Below are 22,230 nucleotides of genomic sequence, written 5' to 3'. Positions count from 1 at the left end.
GTTAAACTCAGACATTAGTGCCCTATGCATGAGGGTGGGTTGGAGTAGGGTGGGCTGTCAGGCACAGGTGTGTGGCAATGTGATCAGATTTGCTGTGGAGAGATTAAAGCCTAGATACTCCGCCCAAAGTTGAGGCGCTGCTAACGCCCCGCCCCCGCCGTCCACAGCCCTGGCAACGTCCCGCCCCCACCTCCTGCGGCCCTGGCAACGCTCCGCCCTCACCGCCTGCAGCCTTGCAACGTCCCGCCCCTCTGCCCGTGGCCATAGCAACCTCCCGCCCCCCGGCCGCCACGTGGGTTCTGCAGGCCCCGCCCCCTGCAGGCCCCGCCCCCGCGCTCGCTTGACCGGCTCCTGGCGGCTTCCTCCTCATTCTCCCGCCGAGCTGAGCCCCCTCCCAGGGCGAGCGCCGCCCCCTCCCCACCACGGGCCCGTACTCCCGGGCTTGGTCTCGGACGGGGGTTTGGAACTGGGACCTCGCGCCTCCTGGGCCTCCCGGTTCCCGGGCGACGTCGGCGGTGGCGGCGGCACAAAGGGAAGCGGCATGTCCGACCCCAGCTACTGGACGGCGGTGCCGGCGCCTGGTCACCGGAGCCGCCTCGCTAAGGGTGCGCTCCTGCAGCGCTCCAAGAGGTATGAGGGGCAGCAAAGGCATGAAAGTGCCCCAGGGGCAGCAGGAGGGGACCTGGCTGGCCCGCATGCGTGGCAGCAGGGGAAGGGGAGCGTCCTTCTTTTGTGTCCCCCATTTCCCAGGCTGGGGCTCTGGAGTATGGAGTGTCTCTGGGTGCAAGGGTGGGACGAGAATGGTAGCAGCCACTTGGGACTAAATCAGGATTTGAACTCAGTGCTTCGGCGCTGAAAAGAAACAGGAACGCGGTGCTTGGAAAAACTGAGGCAGTTCTCTCTGGATGGGGGGGCATAGTCAGCAGAAATGTTGGTTTAGAAGCAAATACTTTTTGAACAAAGTTGGCGTGGGAGTGGTTATCAGGAGCCTGTAGTCTGCATTTGGGCCCCCTGCTCTTCTTTAAGCCTCAGTTTCCCCATCTGAAAAGCTGAGAGGCACTCAGGGAAAGCTGATTTCAAGTTTCCGCCTAGCCCCAGGCTGTGTGGCCTCAGGCAAAGCCCTAACCTCTCCGTGCTTAGCTTTCTTGATTCTGAGTGGAGAGGGGTGCATCCAAGGCTTTAAAGACTGGAAGCAGAGGCCCGGAGGCCCTAGGCTCTTAGGATGGGAACACTGGAAAAGGCCTGAAGAGTGAAGTTTCATAAAGGGCCTTGAATTCTTGATGGTAGTACTGGGGAGCCACAGAGAATGTTCCAACAGGTCAGGAGTGGGGTACAGGAACCTGACTTCAGACTCTCCTTCTGCCATGTTCTCTCTTGTGTCCCGGGTGCCAATCCAGTGGTTCCTGTCTAGCGGAGCTGGTGGCTCAGCTCAGGGAGGGCTGAGCAAACAGGAGGTGCTCTTTAGATGCTTCGAACGGATGAGGCCCAGTTCCCCTTTGAGACCTCAACTTTGGCTGTGTTTTCAAGAAGGCTCCGCCTGAGAGGCAGAGAGAGGACAACCAGTATTTTTCCCAAATGCTCTGGGAAGCAGCAGGGTTGTGGCGTACAGCGGTGGGATTTAGGAGGTCTTGGGCGAGGGGCCTGATGAAGACGTAAGGGACCCATGAGGGGTTGGCATGCGAAGTGAGGGCAGGAAGTTTTGCAGGAACCTTCAGGTTTCACTTTTGCTTCTTCTGCACCTCAGGCAGGAGGGAGGACAGTCATGTGGCTGTTGACATCAAAGGGCCTCAGTTTCCCCAGCTGAGAATGAGAAGAGCTCTCTTGTCCCTGCCTGTGGAGGTTGTTGTGGCTTAATTCTCCAGGAAGCAGCTGCATTCTTTATCTTCCCTTTAGGAGCCCTACAAGCACTATCTAGAGAAAGACAGGAAGATACATACCCACTATAATTTGCCCAGAGCCACTACTACCCAGAAAAGTTGACATTTTGAACCCAACCAATAGTGTCACGGAAGAAAGGCCAGGCAATCTGCTGTGTAAAGATTACAGCCAAGAAAACCCAATGAGGCGCAATTGGACGCTGTGTGTAACTTTGTTGTCGTTTGAGGTCTACTTGATGATGACAGGTTTGATTTGGTTTTTCAGGCCTAGGGCGGAGCGCAGTCTAGGGTTTGTGTGTATTGGATCTCACCTCCACTCCTCCAGATCTGTTGTTAAATGGTCAGATTTATTCTAACTCACAGCAATACCATGTGGCAAAGAAGAATTGCTCTGTAATTCTAGGCTGACCATTTTGAAACAGATTTCCAGATCTTTTTTCCCCTCTCATGCATCTCTGGGTGGATTCGAACTACCAACCTTTTGGCTAGTAACTGACTTCTAATGATTTGTACCGCCAGGAACTCCTTCCTGCAAGGTCTATGAACGGAAAAACCGAGGCTCATGCAGAGATGCTCTTTCCACCTTTGCCTTTCTGAGTGTCCCCCTCAGGTTGCCTGCTGGCCACTTCCCCTTGGCCAGCACTTCATCCTCTTCCTGGGATGCCCCTGGCTGTTCGCTGGAGCCTCCTGGCCCATGCCTCCCTCCCTGCATGGCGCTTTCACCTCGCAGAGCTGCGTTGGCGGCTCAGGCTGTGTGGGCTGTGCTTGTCGAGCAAGCAGAGTCGTTGCTGGGTAACTGCACTTGGGGTTGGGGGGGAAGGCGGGGACAGTGTGGCTCCCAACTTCCCTTTGGAAAGAGGGCAGGGGGAGAGGCCTGAGGAGGGAAATCTGGGGGAGAACTTCATGCAGGATGGGAAATGTGGTGGCAAAAGCTAGCCAGAGCAGGAAGAAAAAAGAATTCACCGAAGGGTATTAGGTTTAAAGCAATAGGTCGGTCAAATTGGCATTTTCAAGGAGCCTGGGGGCAAGCCTAAGGAGTCCTGGTGGCCTAGCATATTATGCATTGGGCTGCTAATCAGATGGTTGATGGTTTGAGTTCACCAGCCACTCCACAGAGAAAAAGATCAGGCAGCTTCCCGCCCATGCAGATTTACAGCTTCTGAAGCCCGGTGGAGGAATTGGCTTGATGCTTGGGAGCTGGAAGGAGGGAGGCTTGGTTTGGGAGATAAGGAGGTTCCTGGATAGATGGTATATGTGGTTTATATTTAAATATTAAAGGTTAATAGTTCAAGCTCACCCACAGGCACCACAGAGGAGAGGTCTGGCAATCTGTTTTCCTAAAGATTACCATCAAGAAAATCCTATAACGCTGTTCTCCTGTGTAACACACATACATACACAGGTCACAGCATGCCAGAATCAGTGCACAGCAACAAGTTGGGAAATGGATACGTGGCTTAGAGCAAAGGGAAGGATTGGGGATACCCTCAACTCGCTTATAGCTCTGGCGTCTTCTCCACCTGCCAGGGAGCAGTTTTCTGGGGCTCCTGGTAGTTGGTAATGACGCCAGGAGTTCTTAGCTTTGTGCAGCACTTCCACACCCCCCTTCACTGATCACATAGTAATGGTTCAGTGGTGGATTTCTTTTCTCCCGTGCAGGAGACCTATGTTCAAATCCCAGTCAGTGCGCTTCGTGCACAGCCACCCCTGTGTCGTGAGGATCTCCCTGGGGCTTGGAGTCTAAGGACTAGGAAGAAAGGGCTGGCCATCAGCATCCAAAAACTAGCCAATGAAAACCCTCTGTACTGTAATGGTCTGATCACGGGGGTGGCCCTGGACTGGACAGCATCTTCTTTGTTGTGTATGAGGTCACTGCAAGTTGGGGCTGACTCCACAATAGCTAACAAAAGCAGTAGAATTAGCAATAGGTCATGTTTGTCCAGTTCTGGGCCTTGAAGGTGGGGCTAAGGGCGGAGGGGACAGAGTAGGGCCTGGCTTCTAAAGCTAGTCGCACATGGGCTCCCAGGATGGACATCTGGACACCTGAGCCCCAACCTAGTCCAGCCCCTGACCTGCCCCTTCTACACACAGCTGCCGCAGCGGAAACCGAAAAAGCCTGGTTGTAGGAACTCCCTCACCGACCCTCTCTCGGCCCCTGTCACCCTTGTCAGTCCCAACAGGTGAGTTCTAGGGGGCACCAGGTGGGTGGGCGTGGCATCCTGCCCCTGACCCCCTTGACTCTGTTTTCTGCCTTGTCCGCAGCAGGCAGCAGCCCCCTGGACAGTCCCCGAAACTTCTCTGCTACATCCGCCATCAACTTTCCCTTCGCCCGGAGGTGAGTAGTGGCCAGCTTTGGGGGATAGTGAGGGGGCCCACCTGGTGAGGGGACCCTCAGGGATATGTGCTAGGTGTTTGGACCGACTTCTCATTTCCCTTTTCCCCGCCCCTGGGCTCTGCCCACTCATCTCTCCCTCCGGCTCCTGCCCTGGCACGCACTCAACCACCTGCAGCCACCTCTCACGCACGGACAGGTAATGGCCACAGCTTCTGGGGAGGTAGAGGAGCGGGCATCCAGTCGCTTCAAGTACTATTTACTCAACAAAACTCATCCTTTTATGTCACAATAACCTCCGTTTCTCCCTTTCGTGTAACAGCACTTAAATCGTACTTATGTGTTCAGTAACATTTATTGCGTGCCTACTGTATGCCATAGGGAGCTCTGATGGCCTAGTGGTAAAAAGCTGCGCGTTTATCCCAAAAGGCAATTGTTCAAATCCACCAGCTGCTCTGAGAAGGATGAGCGGTCTCCTCCTGTGCAATTAGCTGTCTCTGGAAACCTGCTGGAGGGTCAGCTATGAGTTGGTTCTGACTCAGCAGCACACGGCAACAGTTCTGTGCCGTGTCCTGTGACAGCAGCTGAGCACGTAGCTGGCAGTGGAAGCTCTGAACTCTAAACTCTGGCCCTCTAAAGCTAGTCGCACATGGACTCCCAGGATGGACATCTGGACATCTGAGCCCCAACCCAGTCCAGTCCTAGGGAGTCTTTTCGGTCTAGGGGAGGCAGCCAACATAATGGGGCTGCTAAAACCCAGAATCACAATTTTCCTAGGAGACACAGCAGCAGCTGGGGTCAAGGAGGGCTTCCTGGAGGAGGAGTCTTGCTTCTAACCCTCTTCGCAGCTTTTTCAGACAAGCCCAGAATCCCCCTGGCTCAGTGACCACCACTCCTCTGTGCTGGGGGTGGTGCATGCCTCTGACTGTTCGTGTCCTCCCTTCAGGGCAGACGGCAGAAGATGGTCCCTCGCGTCCCTCCCGTCATCTGGCTATGGAACCAACACACCCAGCTCCACTGTCTCGGTACTTGGAATCCTTCTTTGGCAGGGTGGACAGGCAATGAGGTGGAACCCAACCTCAGCCCTGAAGAAGCCCTAGCCAGGGACTTAGGCATCTCTAGCCTGTGGAGCCAAGGTTGGGCCAGAGGGAGCAGGCATGGAAGGCTTCCTGGAGGAAGAGCCATTGGCACTAGGGTTCTGAGGAATGTATAGGAGTCAGGAAAGATGAAGTTTATTATTGTCTGAGGGGGAGGGACAGGCTTGGAAGGCTTCCTGGAGGAGGGAGACGTTGGAACTGGGGTTTGAGGGTCTCTTAGGAGAGTGAAGCTGAAGGAAGTCAGTATGTGGCTGTGTGAGGGGCTGGCAGCCTGGACTTTGCAGGGTGGAGGGGGCAGCCCGCTGTGATGCTGACAGTGCACCATGGCCCTGCCCCTCAGTCGAGCTCATCCTCCCGGGAGCGCCTCCACCAGCTGCCCTTCCAGCCAACGCCAGACGAGCTGCGCTTCCTGTCCAAGCACTTCCGAAGTTCCGAGAGCGTGGTGGATGAGGAGGGCGGCCGCTCGCCCCGCCTGCGCCCTCGCTCCCGCAGCCTCAGGTGGGCCTGCTGACCCCAGCCCCGGCCCTGCTCTGTACCAGCTTCGGCACCCCCTCTGCTTCTGCTCCCCACTCAGGCTGGACATCAGGCCCTCAGTCACAAGCCAATTCTTTCCTCTTCAGCCCGGGCCGCACGTCGGGGACCTTCGACAATGAGGTAGTCATGATGAACCACGTGTACCGGGAGAGGTTCCCCAAGGTAGGCAGCTGAGGCGGCTGGACCAGCGTCAGCACACCCACATGTCAGCACACCCACATCACTTGCTATCTCCCTATGTGCTACATCTCTATGTCTCTTTGTCCTATGTCCACTTCTGTCTCTACCTTCTTTACTTCTTCTGAGTCCTTTGCCCCCATCTGTCCCTCATTCTGTCTTCCTGACTGTGCCCCACTTGCCCTCATCTGCCTGCCTGTGTTGTGCCCTGGTCTTGTCCTTTGATAGTTACACCCCTGCTCCACCCATCCAGGCTACAGCGCAGATGGAGGGCCGCCTGCAGGAGTTCCTGGCGGCCTTCGCGCCCGACGACGCCCGGCTGGCACTGGCTGACGGTGTGCTGGGCTTCATCCACCACCAGATTGTCGAGCTGGCTCGTGACTGCCTGGCCAAGTCGGGTGAGGCGCTTGTCACCTCCCGCTACTTCCTGGAGATGCAGGAGAAGCTGGAGCGCTTGCTTCTGGATGTGAGTCAGAGGAGTTGAGGGGTCCTGGGCAGGTGGGGTGAGCCGGTGGGAGGGGGTGGGTTTGTGTGTGACACCACCATCTACCTGCCCCCAGGCCCACGAGCGCTCGGACAGCGAGGAGGTGGGCTTTGTGGTCCAACTGGTGCGGAAGTTACTGATCATCATCTCTCGGCCGGCGAGGCTCCTCGAGTGCCTGGTGGGTCCCTTGGCATGTGGTTGCGTAGGGGTCTCCCCAACACTCCCCAGGACCCACGAGATGACTTTCATCATGGAGACCTTAAAGAGGGAAACAGGTTGCTGCTGGCTGGGAGTGGCTTCCTAGAGGTAGAACAGGAAACTGAGCCTTAGACAGAGAGAAGAGTATGCACGTACCAGGAACGGCGTGTGTGAGGAGTTGAGAGCTGGTCAGAGGACCTAGCGTGTACACAGAGGGCACTGAGACCGAGATGCCACAGTGTGTGCAAAGGCCCTGTGGTAGGCTGGTACTGGTGGCCTGCCTGAATGACCTGCCTATTCCCCTAGGAGTTTGACCCAGAGGAGTTTTATCACTTACTGGAGGCAGCTGAGGGCCAAGCACGTGAAGGCCATGGCATCAAGACAGACCTCCCACAATACATCATCGAGCAGCTGGGCCTGACCAAGGACCCTCTTGAAGGTGCGCTGGGGTGGGAATAAGTTTTAGCTATTTTCCAGGTAGGCAGGGAGGGAACTGGGATCCTAACCCAAACCTGCCCTTACGTTCTATCCTTTATCCTTCCGCCACCTCTGGGGCCTGTTGAGGGCAAAATGGACAGAATCCAGCATCTTGAGGTCCAGGAACCTCAAATCAAACCCCCAACTTGCCTGGGCCTTGAAGAACTCATTGTCCTTAAACAAGTTAAGAGGGGCTGGATGCTGGGGACCTTCCATGAGCAGTGCTCCTTCAAGTTCACAAACCTCATCTCAGTGATTAAGGGGCTCAGAGCTGGAGGGGGAGAAGCCATGGGCCAGACAGCCTGGCCAAAGACTCCCCCGTAAGTGACTAGGCCAGGGTGCTGAGGTGCGGTACTTGGAGAGCATCAAACGTGGGCCTGGCCCAGTCTGGGGGTGGTCAGGAGGTGTCTGGGGAAGGCGCTGCTGGAGCAGGAGGAGGAGGTGGCCTGGTGCAGATCTAGGGGTGTGGATGAAATCAGGCAGAGGAATGGCAGGTATAAAGGCCATGTGGTGGGGCCAGAACAGAGAAAGAGGGGTGCTGGAGGGCCAGACACACTATGATTGTAACATCACTGCTGTGAAGTCAAGAATGGTCCTGTCAGCCGCTGTATTTCTTTTCAAGGAGGAAGGCCCCTCTCTCTCTCTGGGACACAACTTTCTAATAAACCTTCCTTTACCTTTTACTTTGGAAAAAAACAAAAAACATAAACCAAAACCCAAAAGTGGAGTTGTTGTCCACATTTAAAATTAAGGAAACTGAGGCTCTATGCACGCAAACCGAGCAAAGCCTCAGAGCCCTCTGCTCCCAAGGTGAGACTGTATGTGGACCAGCTCGGTGGTGACACTGCTTTGCCAAGCCTCAGTTGTCCCACCTGTCAAATGGACATAACATGAGTGGGAAGTGTAGGTAGGTCTAGGCGTAGGTGGGGCAGGAAACAGTGAGGGACTGAGCGTAGAGAAGGGCTAGATTCGAATGCATGACTCCATCATCTGCCGGACTCTGACTCCCCTTCCCACCCTCGCTCCGAGATCGTGAAACACTACCACCTTCATCATCATCATTGCTGCCAGCACAGCTCATGCCCCTTGTTGTTATGTGCCGTCGAGTCGTTTGCGACTCATAGCGACCCTATGTACAACAGCCCTAAACCCTGCTCTATCCTGTGCCAGTCACACTGCCTCTGACACACCCATCCCGATTACCCCAGTCACTGAATCAATCCACCTCATAGAGGGTCTTCCCCTCCTGTGCTGTCCCTCCACCCTCCCAAGCATGACATCCCTCTCCAAGGACCTGTCCCTCCTTACAGCATAGCCAAAGTATGTCAGACAAAGCCCCAGAATCCTTGCTTCCAAGGAGTGGCCCGGTTTAATCCTCTCCAGGATGAATCTGTTTGTTTTCTTGGCAGTCCATGGTACATTCAATACTCCAGCACCACAGCTCAAAGGCATCAATTCTCCTTCTATCCTCCCTAGTCATTGTCCAGCTCTCTGATGCATAACAAGTGACCATGGCCTTTATCAGACTCAACTTAGTCTCCAGAGAGACACCGTTGCTCTTGAGTACTTTCTGCCCCTTAGGGGACAGAAAATAGCAGGACCTCCCCCACCCGAGCTCTGACTTAGATTCAGCAGAACGTTAGGGGTCAAAACCCAAAGGGCCTGAGGCTCAAAGTCAGGCTTTGGTCATGAGTGCCTCCTTTCTAGAAGTTTCCTCGGTTGTTTCTCCATCTAGCCTCCCAGGGCATGACCAAGAGCTGAGCAGAATTATGGGAACTTGGGGAGGGAAGCTTAGGGTCCTCGGCGCAGGACAGATCCTCAGGGGTGATGACCCAAGAGGGCCAGTAACTAACTGATCCTTCCCTTGTCTTACAGAAATGGTGCCTCTGAGTCACCTCGATGGTGTCCAGGCCCCCACACCAGAGTCCCCCGAGGTGAGTATCAGAGCTTTGGGGTCCATCCGCCATTATGTTCTTTCCAGGGTAACTCAGATGACTATCAGAGGGCCCCCAAGTTTGCCCAAGTTTTATATACTAATTGAATAACAAGTCAATGATTATGACTTTGGGGAGGAAATTGGGGTAATAGGATTGCCCTGCAGGGAGTGGGCAGGACAGGACTGGAGGGCGCACAGAGAAGGTTAATTTTGAAGATAGGTAGGCGTTTGCTGGGAGGAAGGGCACAGTTTGGGCAAAAAAAGTCAGAAACCCAAAAGCAGAGTGTGAGCTGATTGCAGGAGAGAATGCTGAGTGCAGTGGCAATTTTGATGGCTGGAAGGGGCACTGGGAAGGCGAATTTGTAGGGACGTGTAGAGATTTGCTAGGAGGAAGAACACAGCTTGAGCCAAAGGTCAGAAGGTTGGCAAAGGTTTGGGGGGTAGTGTTGGGCTCCCAGGTTAGCGATTTGGATTGGCCAGAGTGGGCACAGGGAAGATGAGTTTGAAGCATGTGTAGGAGTTTGTTGGGAGGAAGGGCACAGTTTGGACAAAAGCTGAGAATCTCAGAAAAATTTGAGCCTTTTCTAAAGGGGAGAAGGTAATACCAGGCTCCAGGATCTGTGGTTTGGATCTGGAACCTGGGGGAACCCCAGTGACATCAGCATTAGGACAGAACACTGAGCCTCCTCCTGCCCCTCACAGAACCGGCCACTGGTTGGCTCGTCTCGGAGGAAGCCATGTGAGAATGACTTTGAGACCATTAAGCTTATCAGCAACGGGGCCTATGGGTAAGTGTTCATGTCTTTAACAGACCCATTTCTCAGGTACTCATGGGAATGACTGAGGCTCAAGCTGGTCCCATGTCAGTTCCCACCCTCAGTGAGTGTGCAGGGAACTGAGGCCTGGAGGGGATGCAGAGATTCAACACAGCAGGGAGTGGAGGGGGGCACTCTCTGTCCATGATCAGCATCCTGACTAGCCCAGACAGGTTAGGGGGTGATGACTTAAATCTGGGAGGTGTCTGCTCAGAAGGACTAGGTAAGGAGAGTGGGTGTCCCAGCAGAGGCAGCAGCAAAGGCCTGGTCCGAGGAACTTAGTCAGGGCCCGGGTTCAGCAAGCCCTCTCCCCCGACAGCGCCGTCTACCTGGTTCGGCACCGGGACACGAGGCAGCGCTTTGCCATTAAGAAGATCAACAAGCAGAACTTGATGCTGCGTAACCAGATCCAGCAGGTTTTCGTGGAGCGCGACATCCTCACCTTCGCCGAGAACCCCTTCGTGGTCAGCATGTTCTGCTCCTTCGAGACCCGGCGCCACCTCTGCATGGTCATGGAGTATGTGGAAGGTGCGGGCGCCAGCATCCTGCTGGCATGACCCTAGAGATGGGGTGCTCACCCCCTACCCGGGAGACTATCCTTCAGACTGAACTGGGGTCTGTTTTGACTCCTGCAGGACCCAGACCTGCCATGTGGGACCCCCTGGGAGCCCTCCATCAGGACTGGGAGCCTCTGTGGAGGAGGTGGACCACAAGAGGAAAGGGGGAGTGGTACAGGCAGGGGAAAGTAGAAGGAAGTGAGGATTTGAGAAACTCTTACTGAAAGAAGTATCGCTGGCCAGAGCTAAGTGTTTAGATTTCAGGAACATTCGCAGTAGGATTGGGTCAGGAGAGTCACAGAGGCCGTGATGATGCAGCGGCCATGACCTCCCTACAGATTAGGACACTTTGCACCCAGCTGGCAGTGTGCAGGCCTGGGAAGGGCTCCCCCAACGAGAGCATCCTGTGCCCCCCTCCTTAGGCGGCGACTGCGCCACGCTGCTGAAAAACATGGGCCCGCTGCCTGTGGACATGGCCCGCATGTACTTCGCGGAGACAGTGCTGGCGCTGGAGTATCTGCACAATTACGGCATTGTGCACCGTGACCTCAAGCCTGACAAGTGAGCCCCTCGGAAGGGGATGGGACGTTGAGCAGCTGGGGTGGGCTGGATGGAAGATGGAGCCTTGGGCTGGAACCAGGACCTGTGTGAGGAGGGGAGCCCCCTCGGGCTGGGACAGTGCCTGAGCGGGACGTGGGTTGGAGTGTGGAGCCTGGGGTGTTGGGGCTGGGATGTAGCGTTGAGACCTTAGAGGGTGCACAGGGCGTGGAAGAAGGTTTGGGGTGAAGTCTTGGAATGGGGAGAGTTTAAGGCAGCTAGAGCAGAGCTTCAGGGTAGATCCTAAGAAGGTGTCAGGTGAAAGGGCCCAGGGAAGTTGGGAGTGAGGTCAGGGGTGGGCCTAGGATCCATGTGGTAATTGTGAGAACAGGTGCATGGTCAGGCCAGAACTGGCCATGACTGGACTCAACCACGTCAGCAGAGCTGATATAATCAGCATAAAAGGAAGGAATTAACGTACACCTGCTGTATGTAACAGGCAAGCGTGAACATGTAGCAGTGCTGCCAGGCCTGGGGAAGGGTCTTTTTGAAGTGCTATGGATGCTTCTGTTGTTTGAATAACGTGGCTGTACATAGCAGGTCATTTCCATGTCCCTGTGCACCTGCACATGGAAGCAGGGCGTGCCTCAGTTTCCCCAGCCTGATTACAGCCCTCTCTTCCCCCACAGCCTCCTTATCACTTCTCTGGGCCACATAAAGCTGACCGACTTTGGCCTGTCCAAGATCGGGCTCATGAGCATGGCCACCAACCTCTACGAGGGCCACATTGAGAAGGACGCCCGGGAGTTCTTGGACAAGCAGGTACGCTGGGTGGGTGGGCAGGCAGGCCGCCCTGGGTGTGGAGCTGCCTGGCTCTGCCTGGAGCTCACTCCCAGGTGCAGGAAGATCCAACGGCAGAGACAATCGCGTCCCTCCTCCTGCAGCACCCCGTCTGCCCTGGCCTCAGTTTCCCCATTCTGTTGGCTAGGTGTGTGGGACGCCTGAATACATTGCGCCTGAAGTGATCTTCCGCCAGGGCTATGGGAAGCCGGTGGACTGGTGGGCCATGGGCGTTATCCTCTACGAGTTCCTGGTGGGCTGCGTGCCTTTCTTTGGGGATACCCCTGAAGAGCTCTTCGGACAGGTTGTCAGTGGTAAGTCCCCTCCATGGCCCCAGGTGTGCATCTCAGCCCTGCTAGAGGTTCTGGGGAGGGGTCCAGGAACTGTCCCGAGAGAGGAACCACCCCACTATAGATCGAGCACTTTCTGTGTGTCCTGGCTCAGCTAGGCACATTGCAGGAGCAGTGAGGGCTGACAGGAGAGTCATCTGCTACCTTGCCCCCTCCCCTCATTGCAGATGAGATCATATGGCCGGAAGGGGATGAGGCCCTTCCAGCAGATGCCCAGGACCTCATCACCAGGCTGCTCCGGCAGAGCCCCATGGACCGCCTAGGCACTGGTATGTGTGTATAGGCAGGGCCCAGGGAATGGAGGGACGGGAGCTGGATCAGACAGTAGCTTTACTTGGGAGGCTGCATAGAGGAGAGGGCTTAGATCTGGGGTTTTGAAGTATGAATAGGAGTTCACAAGGACTCAAGCATGGTAATTGAAACTGGTACATGCAGTGGGATGGTGAGTAAATAAATACATGAGTTAATATAGTGTCCTGTGGTGTTTCAGGGTCCTTAAAGGCCCAGGGGATTTAAGAGGCTCTTTGAAGTTTGTGCAGCTGCCCCTTAGACCCCAGTGTGGGTCACATTTGGAACTGTGGGTTGACCAGAGAGGATAGTTGGACCTGCGGTTGGCAACAGGATACAAAGCTTAAATGCAGGCAGCTCCCATTTCCAGGAGTCAAAATAGGTGGAAAAGACCCCAGGAAGAAGCTCTCTTGAGGCCTCTGGGTTTCTGTGTGTGATGAGTGACAGAGTACCGAGAACCCAGCTGGCCTGGTCCCCCTGCCTGTGTCACAAGATTCCTCCCCAGGTTCACAATCAGCAGCTGGTTTTTACGTTGGTCTTTCTAGTCCTCTATTGGCTAAGACTCATCTTCTGTCACGTGCCCAATTCACTGGCCATCTGCGGGGAGTTGAGCAGGGCCAGGGAAGTGGCAAAGGAAGGGGTAGCACTCCAGGGTGCCCTGGGACTCAGGCCAAGTGTGTCTGCAGGTGGTACGCATGAGGTGAAGCAGCACCCCTTCTTCCATGCCTTGGACTGGGCAGGACTCCTGCGGCACAAGGCTGAGTTTGTGCCACAGCTGGAAGCTGAGGACGACACCAGCTACTTTGACAGTGAGTGGGGGCCCTCAGGAGGGGGAGACTGTCATTCTATAATCCCTAAGGGCCAGAAGGAGGGGTATCTTCTAGGGACCCCACCTAATCTTGGTACCTCACACAGTCAAGCCGGGCTGGGTGAATTGGTAGGTCTGTTTCCCATGCATTCCCAGAAGCTGGAGGTACATGCACACCCCATGTTGTTGCTGATTGCCGTCAAGTCGAGCACGACTCATAGCGACCCTATGAATGAAAGACCTGAACGCTTTCTATAAATATCATAGTTTCTCAAAGTTCATAGAGTTTCCAGAGGCATATGGTTTAGGAAGTGGATGCCACTCCTGCTTCCTGCACACTCCATACTGCTGGGATTTCCTGTGCCTTTGAGTCAAAACGGCTGAAGGCCCCCTTCCACAGTTGGCTTGCGGAAGGGGAAATTAAGGCACCAGTATGGGAGACCCTTGCCTGGAGTCCTTCAGTAAGTTAGCCTCCTCCAAGCACAAAACGTGGAGTAGCTCATGTCTTTCTGGGTCCCCTCTGTCACATGGAAGGATAGACCTTAGGGCTACAGTGGAGAGACTCAAATGAGTTCCCCTTTCCCCACTCAAAACTCTGGCCAAACACTGAGTATAAATACCTTCCCTTTCCAGCTCTCCCTCCAGAACGCCCTCTGTGATCTGGGGTCTTCTCTGATCCTCTTGTTTCCTCTTCTATGAAATGGACAGTGTGTCTTTTTATATTTGAGACAAACGCTTTCACATAGTTCTGAGTGGCCCATTTTAAGTGAAGAAATTGAGGTTCAGAGACAAGAAGTCCTGCCTGAGGCCCCCCAGCTTCTCGACACAGCTGGGATTTGAGCCCAGTGGCGTGAGGTCCCTCAGCCTTGCCCGGCCCTGTCCCAGCTCACGGCCTGTGTTCTCTCCCTCCTGCAGCACGCTCGGAGCGATACCGACACCTGGGCTCTGAGGATGACGAGACCAACGACGAGGAGTCGTCCACTGAGATCCCCCAGTTCTCCTCCTGCTCCCACCGGTTCAGCAAGGTGACCCTGGGCCCCTGGATGGAGTGGGCATTGTTTTTCATTCTAATTTTTCTAACTGTGGTAAAATACCAGCAACATAAGATCTGCCATTTTAAAGTGACCAGCTGGTGTCATTTATTCATAATGTTTGGCCACCACCTGTATCTAGAACATTGCCCTTCAGCCAGAGGGCAGCCCTGTACTCATCAGGAATCACTCTGTTCCCCCCCGCCCCACTCCCTGCCACCGAGTCATAACCGGCTCAAAGCTGACTTTCCATCTGGTCTCCAGGGCTGTAAATCACACAGGAGGAGCTGGCCCTTCTTTCTCCCTAGTGACCACTGGTGGATTAGAACCACCTTTGTGTCAGCAGCGCAGCACTCTATGAACTATGACACCCTAATCCATAAAACAACAAATTTTTATTCAACCATAAAGACAAGCAAAATCCTGATATATACCACAATGTGGATAAGATTTTAAAATACACTGAAGACACTTGCAAAAGGACAAAGACTATGTGTTGATCTTGTTAGGTGCCATCAAGTTGAGTACAACTTGTAACAACCCCATAAACGACAGATCTGAGCTCTGTCCTACCCTGTGCCACCCTCACCACCTCTGACACACTCGAGCCCATTGCTGCGGTCACTGTGTCAGTCTGTCTGGTTGAGGGTCTTCCTTTTTTTTGCTGACCTTTCCAAGTATAATGTTCCTCTCTGCGGAAGAGCTTCCCCTAGCAGCCTGCCCAAGTGTGTAAGACGAAGCTTTGTCATCTTTGCCTCCAAGGAGCCCTCTGGCTGCACCTTCTCAGAGACACATCTGTTCATTTGGCAGTCCATGGGGTGCTCTCACTTATTTTATGTAGTTTTGTACCATCGAGCCAGAACTAACTCATAGCTGACCCTCCAGCGGTTTTTAGAGGCTGTAAATCGTACAAGAGGAGGTTGCCCATCTTTCTCCCAAGGTCTCACTTATTAGGAATAAGCAAATACATAGAAAACAAAGATTTTTTCTTGGTTACTGGGCATCGGAGGAAAACAGAATTTTTACTCAGGGGTCGTTGAGGTTCTGTTAAAAGGAACAGAATAACTCAGAAAAAGAAAGAGAGGAGGATTGTACAACCTGAACAGTGTAATCACTGTCGTGGATTTGTACCAGGAGCAATTGTTGAATTAGAATTTTATTATGTTTGTTTTTACCACAGTAAAAAAAAAGACCAGTGGCTGCTGAGTCAGCCCTGAGTCACGCTGACCCCGTGTGTGTCATCATGGAGCTGGGCTCTGTCAGCCGAGGGGTGGCTGGTTTTTTTCAGCAGTAGATCGATAACCAGGCCTTTTGTCCAGTGCACTACTGAGGATATTCACACAGCTCTGGTGGCTTCATGGCAAGAAGCTGCGCTGCAGTCCTGAAGGCACATTGTTCAAATCCACCAGTTGCTTCACAGGAGGATGAGCAGTCTCCTCCCGTGCGATTACTGCCTCTGAAAACCCTCTGGAGGATTGGGTCTGACTAGATGGTACACAACAGCCTTCTGGTGAACAGCCAAGTGGGTTAACAGTTTGCCCCCACTCCCACCCCTAGGGCCTCCCCCATCCTTTAGACAATCCCTGTCTACTTCCTGTGTCTATGATTTGTCTCTTCCGGATGTTTCCTATCACTGAAATGACACGGTATGTGACCCTTTAGTCTGATGTAGTTTACTGGGCCCGTTTTCATGGGCCGTCCTCACTGTGTATATCAAAATCTCGTTTCTTTTTATGACTGAAGAATATTCCTGGTTTGTATGAACAGACTACATTTTCTTCATCTCCTAATGAGCACTTGGTCATTTCTACCTTCTGGCAATTGTGAACACAATTGCTAGGCCTCCTGTTATTTTATGACCTCAGAAAGCTCGAACTGTGTGTGTCTCTTTTTCATTTATAATGTGACTGCGTTTAATGTGCAGTGTGATCATAAATCTATCCTGTTCCAGGCAGGAGCGCCCGGGTCAGCAGTCGGATGCTGGCTGTGCTCCTCCTAGTTGCTAAGCCACTCTGACCCTCAGTTTCCTCATCTGTACATGAGTTAGAGATGCTCTCGTTGGGCATGTGGGGAGCAAGGATTGAAGGAAGTGACTCATGGAAGCATCTGGAGTGTAGGAAGCACTCAATTCCACTGCCTCTCATGCCTGGGTGTGGCCACCTGCCGCCACCGTTGTTTTTACTGTTATTTTGGTTCTTTGCCCAGGTTTACAGCAGCTCTGAGTTCCTAGCGGTCCAGCCCACCCCGACCTTTGCAGAAAGGAGCTTCAGCGAGGACCGGGAGGAGGGCTGGGAGCGCAGTGGTGAGGTGGAAACTGGCCGCCGTAGGAGCATCGACGTCCGGTACGTAGGCCCGGGAGTGTGGACAGATAGATGGAGCTTCCACGTCTGCTGGGAGGGGGAGCCCCCAAATCTGGCACTGGAGGGAGCTTCTTAGTGTAAAAAAGGTCAGCCTATCAGGTCATCCACCAGCCATCTGAGTGGGTAGGTTTTTGTGCAATTTTCTCTGCCTGGAAAGAGCATTTGCTAATGAACTTCTATTCATCCCTCAAAACCCTAGCCCAGCAGAGTCAGCTAGAGAATGGGCATTGGCACAGGGCTTTACAGGTGAATAGAGTTCTTCAAGTCCATGAGGAGGACAGTACTAACAGAACTCAACCAGCTGGCAGGCTGAGGGGTCAGGGTGTGGTCCCCGGGAAAGAAGGGGTGCTGGTGTCTAGTGACTGGGCCCTTGTCCTCTGCAGCCTGAGGTCCTGGCCAGCTTCTGGGTCCTCTTGCCACCCCACCTCATCGCAGCCTGAACGGGGCCCCAGCCCATCTCTCCTGAATACCATCAGCCTAGACACGATGCCCAAGTTTGCCTTTTCGTCAGAAGATGAAGCGGTGGGCTCAGCCCCTGTTTGTGCTGAGAAGCCCATTTTCATTCTTGGGGAGCCTGACCCGCCTCCAGTAACCACCTCAGTGATGTCCAAGGCTTCTGGCCTTTCAGGTATGTAGGGGGTCCAGGCAGGGGACTGTCAGGAAGGTTTTCCAGAGAAGGGATTATTTGAGATGCGCTTTCAGGGATGAATAGGAGTGCACTAGAGAGACTATTTACTTATGTAACAGAACTGAGCCTTTTCTCCCAAGGAAACCCCCAAACTCAGGCATCCCCAAGCTTTGTAAGGCCGGGACAGGACTTGAGGGATAGTAGATCTGGGGAACTCAAAGAAAGGCAACCCCCCAGCTTTTTCTGAAATAGAGGGAAGGCTTTTTGGAGGCAGGGCTTTTTTCAGATGGGATTTTTGGCATGAGTAGTTCACCTGAGAATCCATATACTTAGCTAACAAAGACTATAGCCCATTTCATAGGATCCAGTCAGGATTGAAGAGAGGAGCAGTGCTGGGAACTCAGGAATGTTAAGGTGGGGTAGTACATTGTTCAGCTCCGTGGGGGAAGGCTTCCAGGAGGAAGAGATTTGAAAAGTAGAACTTTCTAGAGAAAAGAATCCAGGAAGGATGTGCAGGAAGAGGGAACTGTAAGAGAAAAAGCTAAGAGGTAGGGCTGCGGGGAGGATGGAGAGCCCAAAGGAGAGATTGCTGGAAGTCCAGGCTGACCCCTGACCACACCACTCGCCCCCAGCGGACACAGCCGCCCTCAGCCACGCCCGCCTGCGCAGCAACAGCATCGGCGCCCGACACTCCATGCCTCGAGCCCTGGACGCCGGGAGGGGACGCCGTCTGGGGGGCCCTAGAGACCCTGGTCCCGAGAAGCCCAGGGCCTCCCCTAGTGGGGGCCGTGTACCCAAATCTGCCTCAGTGTCTGCTCTGTCGCTCATCATCACAGCAGGTAACGTGAGAGCCCAGGAGACAATTCTGCATCCACCTTCAGACAAAGGCCATGTTTCTCTCGTTTTCCCTGACGGGGTGGGTGCTTAAGCCAGGGGGCTCAGGGGCATTCCTGAGGAAGGCATTGAGTCAGAGCCCGGGAAGGTGGGGAGGAGGGGAAACACTGGGGAAGAGCTTACCCGGGAGAGACAAGTATGGGCAAAGGCCTTGAGGTGGCACTGTGCTTGGAGCATTAGAGCACCAAAGTCGAGGTGGGAGTACTCCAGTGGGGCCCCTCTAAAGGAGTGATCCCCATCCCACCCCTGCAGATGATGGCAGCAGTGGTGGCCCCCTCATGAGCCCCCTGTCTCCTCGCTCACTGTCCTCGAACCCGTCCTCCCGTGACTCCTCGCCGAGCCGTGACCCGTCCCCTGTGTGTGGCAGTCTTCGGCCCCCCATCGTCATCCACAGCTCAGGCAAGAAGTACGGCTTTAGCCTGCGGGCCATCCGCGTCTACATGGGCGATAGTGACGTTTACACTGTGCACCACGTGGTCTGGGTGAGTTCCGTCACAGAGCCTGGGAGTGGGGCTGGACAAGGACAGTGGAACTGAGCCAAGGCTGAGCCCTGGAGTGTTCTCAGAAATTGAGTGAATAATGCTCATTACCTGGGGGGGTCAGGGCCTTATTAGCTATGGGGAGGGGGACCCCCAGTGGGTGTGGTAATCTCCCCACTGCATATTGACACATGTCTTTCTGTCCTTCCTACCCCAAGATTGGAGCTCTGACCCCTCCCCTTTGTTCAGTCTTCAGTCCTTAAAAAGCCCCTTAGAGTCAGGGAAACCGAGGCAGCTCCAGGATGAAGCTTGCTGGGTCTGCAGCTGTTTACTCTGCCTTGGGGTTTTGAGCATCGTTCTCAAGCCCACTCTGACTGCATTTTACCCCCACTCTCCAGAGTGTAGAGGAGGGCAGCCCTGCCCAGGAAGCAGGTCTGCGAGCTGGAGACCTGGTCACCCACATCAACGGGGAGTCAGTGTTGGGTCTGGTGCACATGGACGTGGTGGAGCTGCTGCTGAAGGTGCCCGTCCGCCCCCCGTGGTCACTGGGACTCCGAGCCTCTCTGTCCAGACCCATGAGCCTCCCTCGCCAGCCCGTCCTGTGCTCCACACCGCCACCTGCCCTTGGGTTTCTCTCACACTTGAAACATCTCTGCCCATCCTGGAGCTTCCAGAACTCCTTCTACTGCCTGCTGTTGGGGGGTCCCAAGACCTAATATCCCTTCCACCTTCAGGCCCTCAGCTACCTTCCTCTAGGAACCCCCAACACTGCCCATCAGCGGAGCTTCTAGAACCATCCCCGACCCTCTTGCCCACCTTAGAGAAGATCCCAGGATCCCTACCCTGCTCACCCAGACAACCCTCCCAAACTCCAGCTCCTAACTCCCCATAGACCACCTCCTTCACCCACACTACTCACAGGCCTACACCGGGCCCCTTCCCACCCTTTCATTTAGCCCCCTCCAAGCTAGACTGAAGCCCTCCCTGCCCCCTGGGTACCTCACCATGCGTAGTACTGAGTCTTGGATGGGAGCTGGGGGCATCCTGGGAGATGAGAGTTGGTGGGACAGACTGTGGGTGCTGGATGTTGGGTCATGGGTGTGGGTGGTGAGTGTGGGTGATGCTTGCTGGGTAGTGTTTTGAATCATTGGTGGATGGCCAGTCCTGGCTGGTGACTGGACTAGAAGGACGATAGGGGGTCCTTGGGCAGGAGGCACACAGCTGACCCCTGGCCATCCCTCGGCAGAGTGGCAGCAAGATCTCACTGCGGACCACAGCTCTGGAGAACACGTCCATCAAGGTGGGGCCTGCCCGCAAGAACGTGGCCAAGGGCCGCATGGCCCGCCGAAGCAAGCGCAGCCGCCGGCGTGAGACACAGGACCGGTGAGTGGAATAGGGGCTGCGGCATAGTCAGCTGCTGGGTGAGGGCAGAAGGGACACAGCTGAGCCCCTTTCTCCTGCTCTGGCTTTTCGTGCCCATCCCCAGGCGGAAGTCTCTCTTCAAGAAGATCTCGAAGCAGTCTTCGGTGCTGCACACCAGCCGCAGCTTCTCCTCTGGCCTCCACCACTCCCTGTCCTCCAGCGAGAGTCTCCCCGGCTCCCCCACACACAGCCTCTCCCCAAGCCCCACGATGCCCTGCCGCAACCAGAATCCCGATGCCCCCACAGGTGGGTGTGTGCTAGGAGAGAAGACCCCAGTAGGGGTTGAGAGGGAGGGAGCAGGGTGTGGAGGATAGAATATAGGAAACTAGAAATCTGGAAGCACCTGTGTGTGTCCTGGAGTGAGATGTTAGGGGGCCAGGGGAGAAGAGGAAGGGTGTGCCTTAGCAGAGGGAGCATCATGTGCACCGGAGACTGGTGCGGGTGTGACGGATGGATTTCTCATAACTTCCAACACTGGGTAAATGAGCTGGACAAAATTAGGTGTGGTGGGAAGCCATGCAGAGTGCAATAGCTGGCAAGGGCATGGTCATAACTCAGTGTTGGAAAGATTCTAGGGCAGGAAAGGAAGGAGACCCTGTGGAAAACAGAGTCAGACAAAGATACCCTCAGCCCCACGGGGTCAGGACCAGGCTGTAGGAAGGGACCAGGCCTTGGGAAACTCAGAATGGAGGTAGAGAAGTGGGTGTGGGAGCTAGGGTTTTGATGGATGAATAGGAGTTCACCAGATCTAAGCAGAGAAAACAGCCTGTGCAAATGACAGGAGCAAGGAAAGCTTTGGCAGATGTGGTCCATCTCAGAGCTTCAGCTCCAGGCTGGGGACATTGAGGCAGGTAGCACTGATTCATACTTGTCACCCACAGACACAGCATCCCCACCCAGCACATCTCCGAGCTCCAGCAGCCCAGCCTCTCCAGCAACTGCTGGCCACGCACGCCCCAGCTCCTTGCATGGCCTGGCCGCCAAGCTTGGACCACCCCGCCACAAGGCTGGTCGCCGCAAGTCTACCAGCAGTATCCCACCCTCCCCACTGGCCTGCCCACCTGTGCCTGCACCCCCACCTCGCTCACCCTCACCTCTGCCTGGTCACCCACCCGTGCCTGCCCGCTCCCCACGCCTGCGCCGGGGCCAGTCAGCAGATAAGCTGGGCATGGGCGAGCGGCTAGATGGAGAGTCAGGGCGCCGGGGCCGAGGGCCAGACTCGGAGCTGGTGGTCATGCGGCGGCTGCACCTCTCGGAGCGCCGGGACTCCTTCAAGAAGCAAGAAGCGGTGCAGGAGGTGAGCTTTGATGAACCTTCGGAGGAAGCAGCCGGGTCGCCCACTTCAGTGCCACAGATCGCTGTGGAAGGCGTGGAGGCTGTGCTAGAAGCCCCTGGTCCCACAGGCAAGAACTGACCTTTCCCATTCTGGCCTCCGCTGGCCTTGAAGCCACGTGTTTCTTTGTGCAATGTTTTTCTACTAAAGTGATCACCGGATGGAGACCAGGCTACCAGCCTGAGGCACCTTGAAGGCAGGAAGGCCTCCTGGTCCTCCCTGGAAGGTGGAGGCAACACCTCACATTCTGATGCCAATCAGGGCCATAGGGGCAGGAGAGGCGTTGTACATAGCAGCAAATTCCTGTGATTAATTTATTACTTTTTATAAGCGATTGCCAGACTGAGCTGCCCCCGTGCAGGCTGCTGCCCCCGCCCTGACACTTGAGCCTGGGACCCCGTTTGCAGACCCTGCCTCCTAAAATGAGAAGGAAGCACTTTGGACAAGTCATGTGTGTGTTTGTGAATTCTGGTTTTTCTTGTATTTTTAAAAATGTTTGTGTGTATCCCCTGGTCTCCCCTACATCCACTGTTTAGAAGGCACTTAGCTGAACTTACCTGTCAACTCTGGTCGAGTATGATTTGCAAAGTTTATAAATGCTGCCCTTTCCGTATAAAACAAAGTAACCCTGATGGACTGGACTCTCTGGGCTATGTCCCGCTGGCCTGGCGACCACTGCCCACTTGGAGGGGATTTACGATCCTACAGATTTTGTTCTGCAGGAGGGGATGTGGGAACTAGGAAGTTGACGGCTGAATCACCAGATCAAGGCCAGG

At 54.8% G+C, this 22,230-nt stretch overlaps 1 protein-coding gene across 1 annotated transcript; it reads left to right on the top strand.

The window, feature by feature from the left end:
• Positions 1-541: 541 nt before the first annotated feature.
• On the top strand, positions 542-21,535 carry MAST3 (microtubule associated serine/threonine kinase 3). The gene is made up of 26 exons (XM_006885887.1): positions 542-630; positions 3,969-4,057; positions 4,140-4,212; positions 5,156-5,234; positions 5,647-5,804; positions 5,927-6,002; positions 6,271-6,483; positions 6,578-6,679; positions 7,006-7,138; positions 9,052-9,110; positions 9,815-9,900; positions 10,247-10,455; positions 10,907-11,045; positions 11,711-11,843; positions 12,010-12,175; positions 12,379-12,480; positions 13,186-13,308; positions 14,223-14,332; positions 16,544-16,680; positions 17,082-17,326; positions 17,959-18,165; positions 18,473-18,702; positions 19,098-19,220; positions 19,946-20,082; positions 20,186-20,367; positions 21,003-21,535. The coding sequence occupies exons 1-26, from the start codon at positions 542-544 to the stop codon at positions 21,533-21,535; spliced, it is 3,933 nt and encodes a 1,310-aa protein (XP_006885949.1).
• Positions 21,536-22,230: the final 695 nt, after the last annotated feature.

Source organism: Elephantulus edwardii, unplaced genomic scaffold (assembly GCF_000299155.1).
Source record: "Elephantulus edwardii isolate Elephantulus edwardi_28Jun2011 unplaced genomic scaffold, EleEdw1.0 scaffold00045, whole genome shotgun sequence".
NCBI lineage: Eukaryota > Metazoa > Chordata > Mammalia > Macroscelidea > Macroscelididae > Elephantulus > Elephantulus edwardii.
The sequence above is the reverse complement of the archived record's forward strand: the minus strand, read 5'-3'. Positions and strand labels throughout refer to the sequence as shown.

Bases quoted from the DNA above. Each gene is read 5' to 3' on its own strand.
- MAST3 (XM_006885887.1), top strand. From the start codon at position 542: ATGTCCGACCCCAGCTACTGGACGGCGGTGCCGGCGCCTGGTCACCGG. The intron at 4,058-4,139 runs GTGAGTTCTAGG...CCTTGTCCGCAG, and splicing joins ACCCTTGTCAGTCCCAACAG to CAGGCAGCAGCCCCCTGGAC. The intron at 6,484-6,577 runs GTGAGTCAGAGG...ACCTGCCCCCAG, and splicing joins TGGAGCGCTTGCTTCTGGAT to GCCCACGAGCGCTCGGACAG.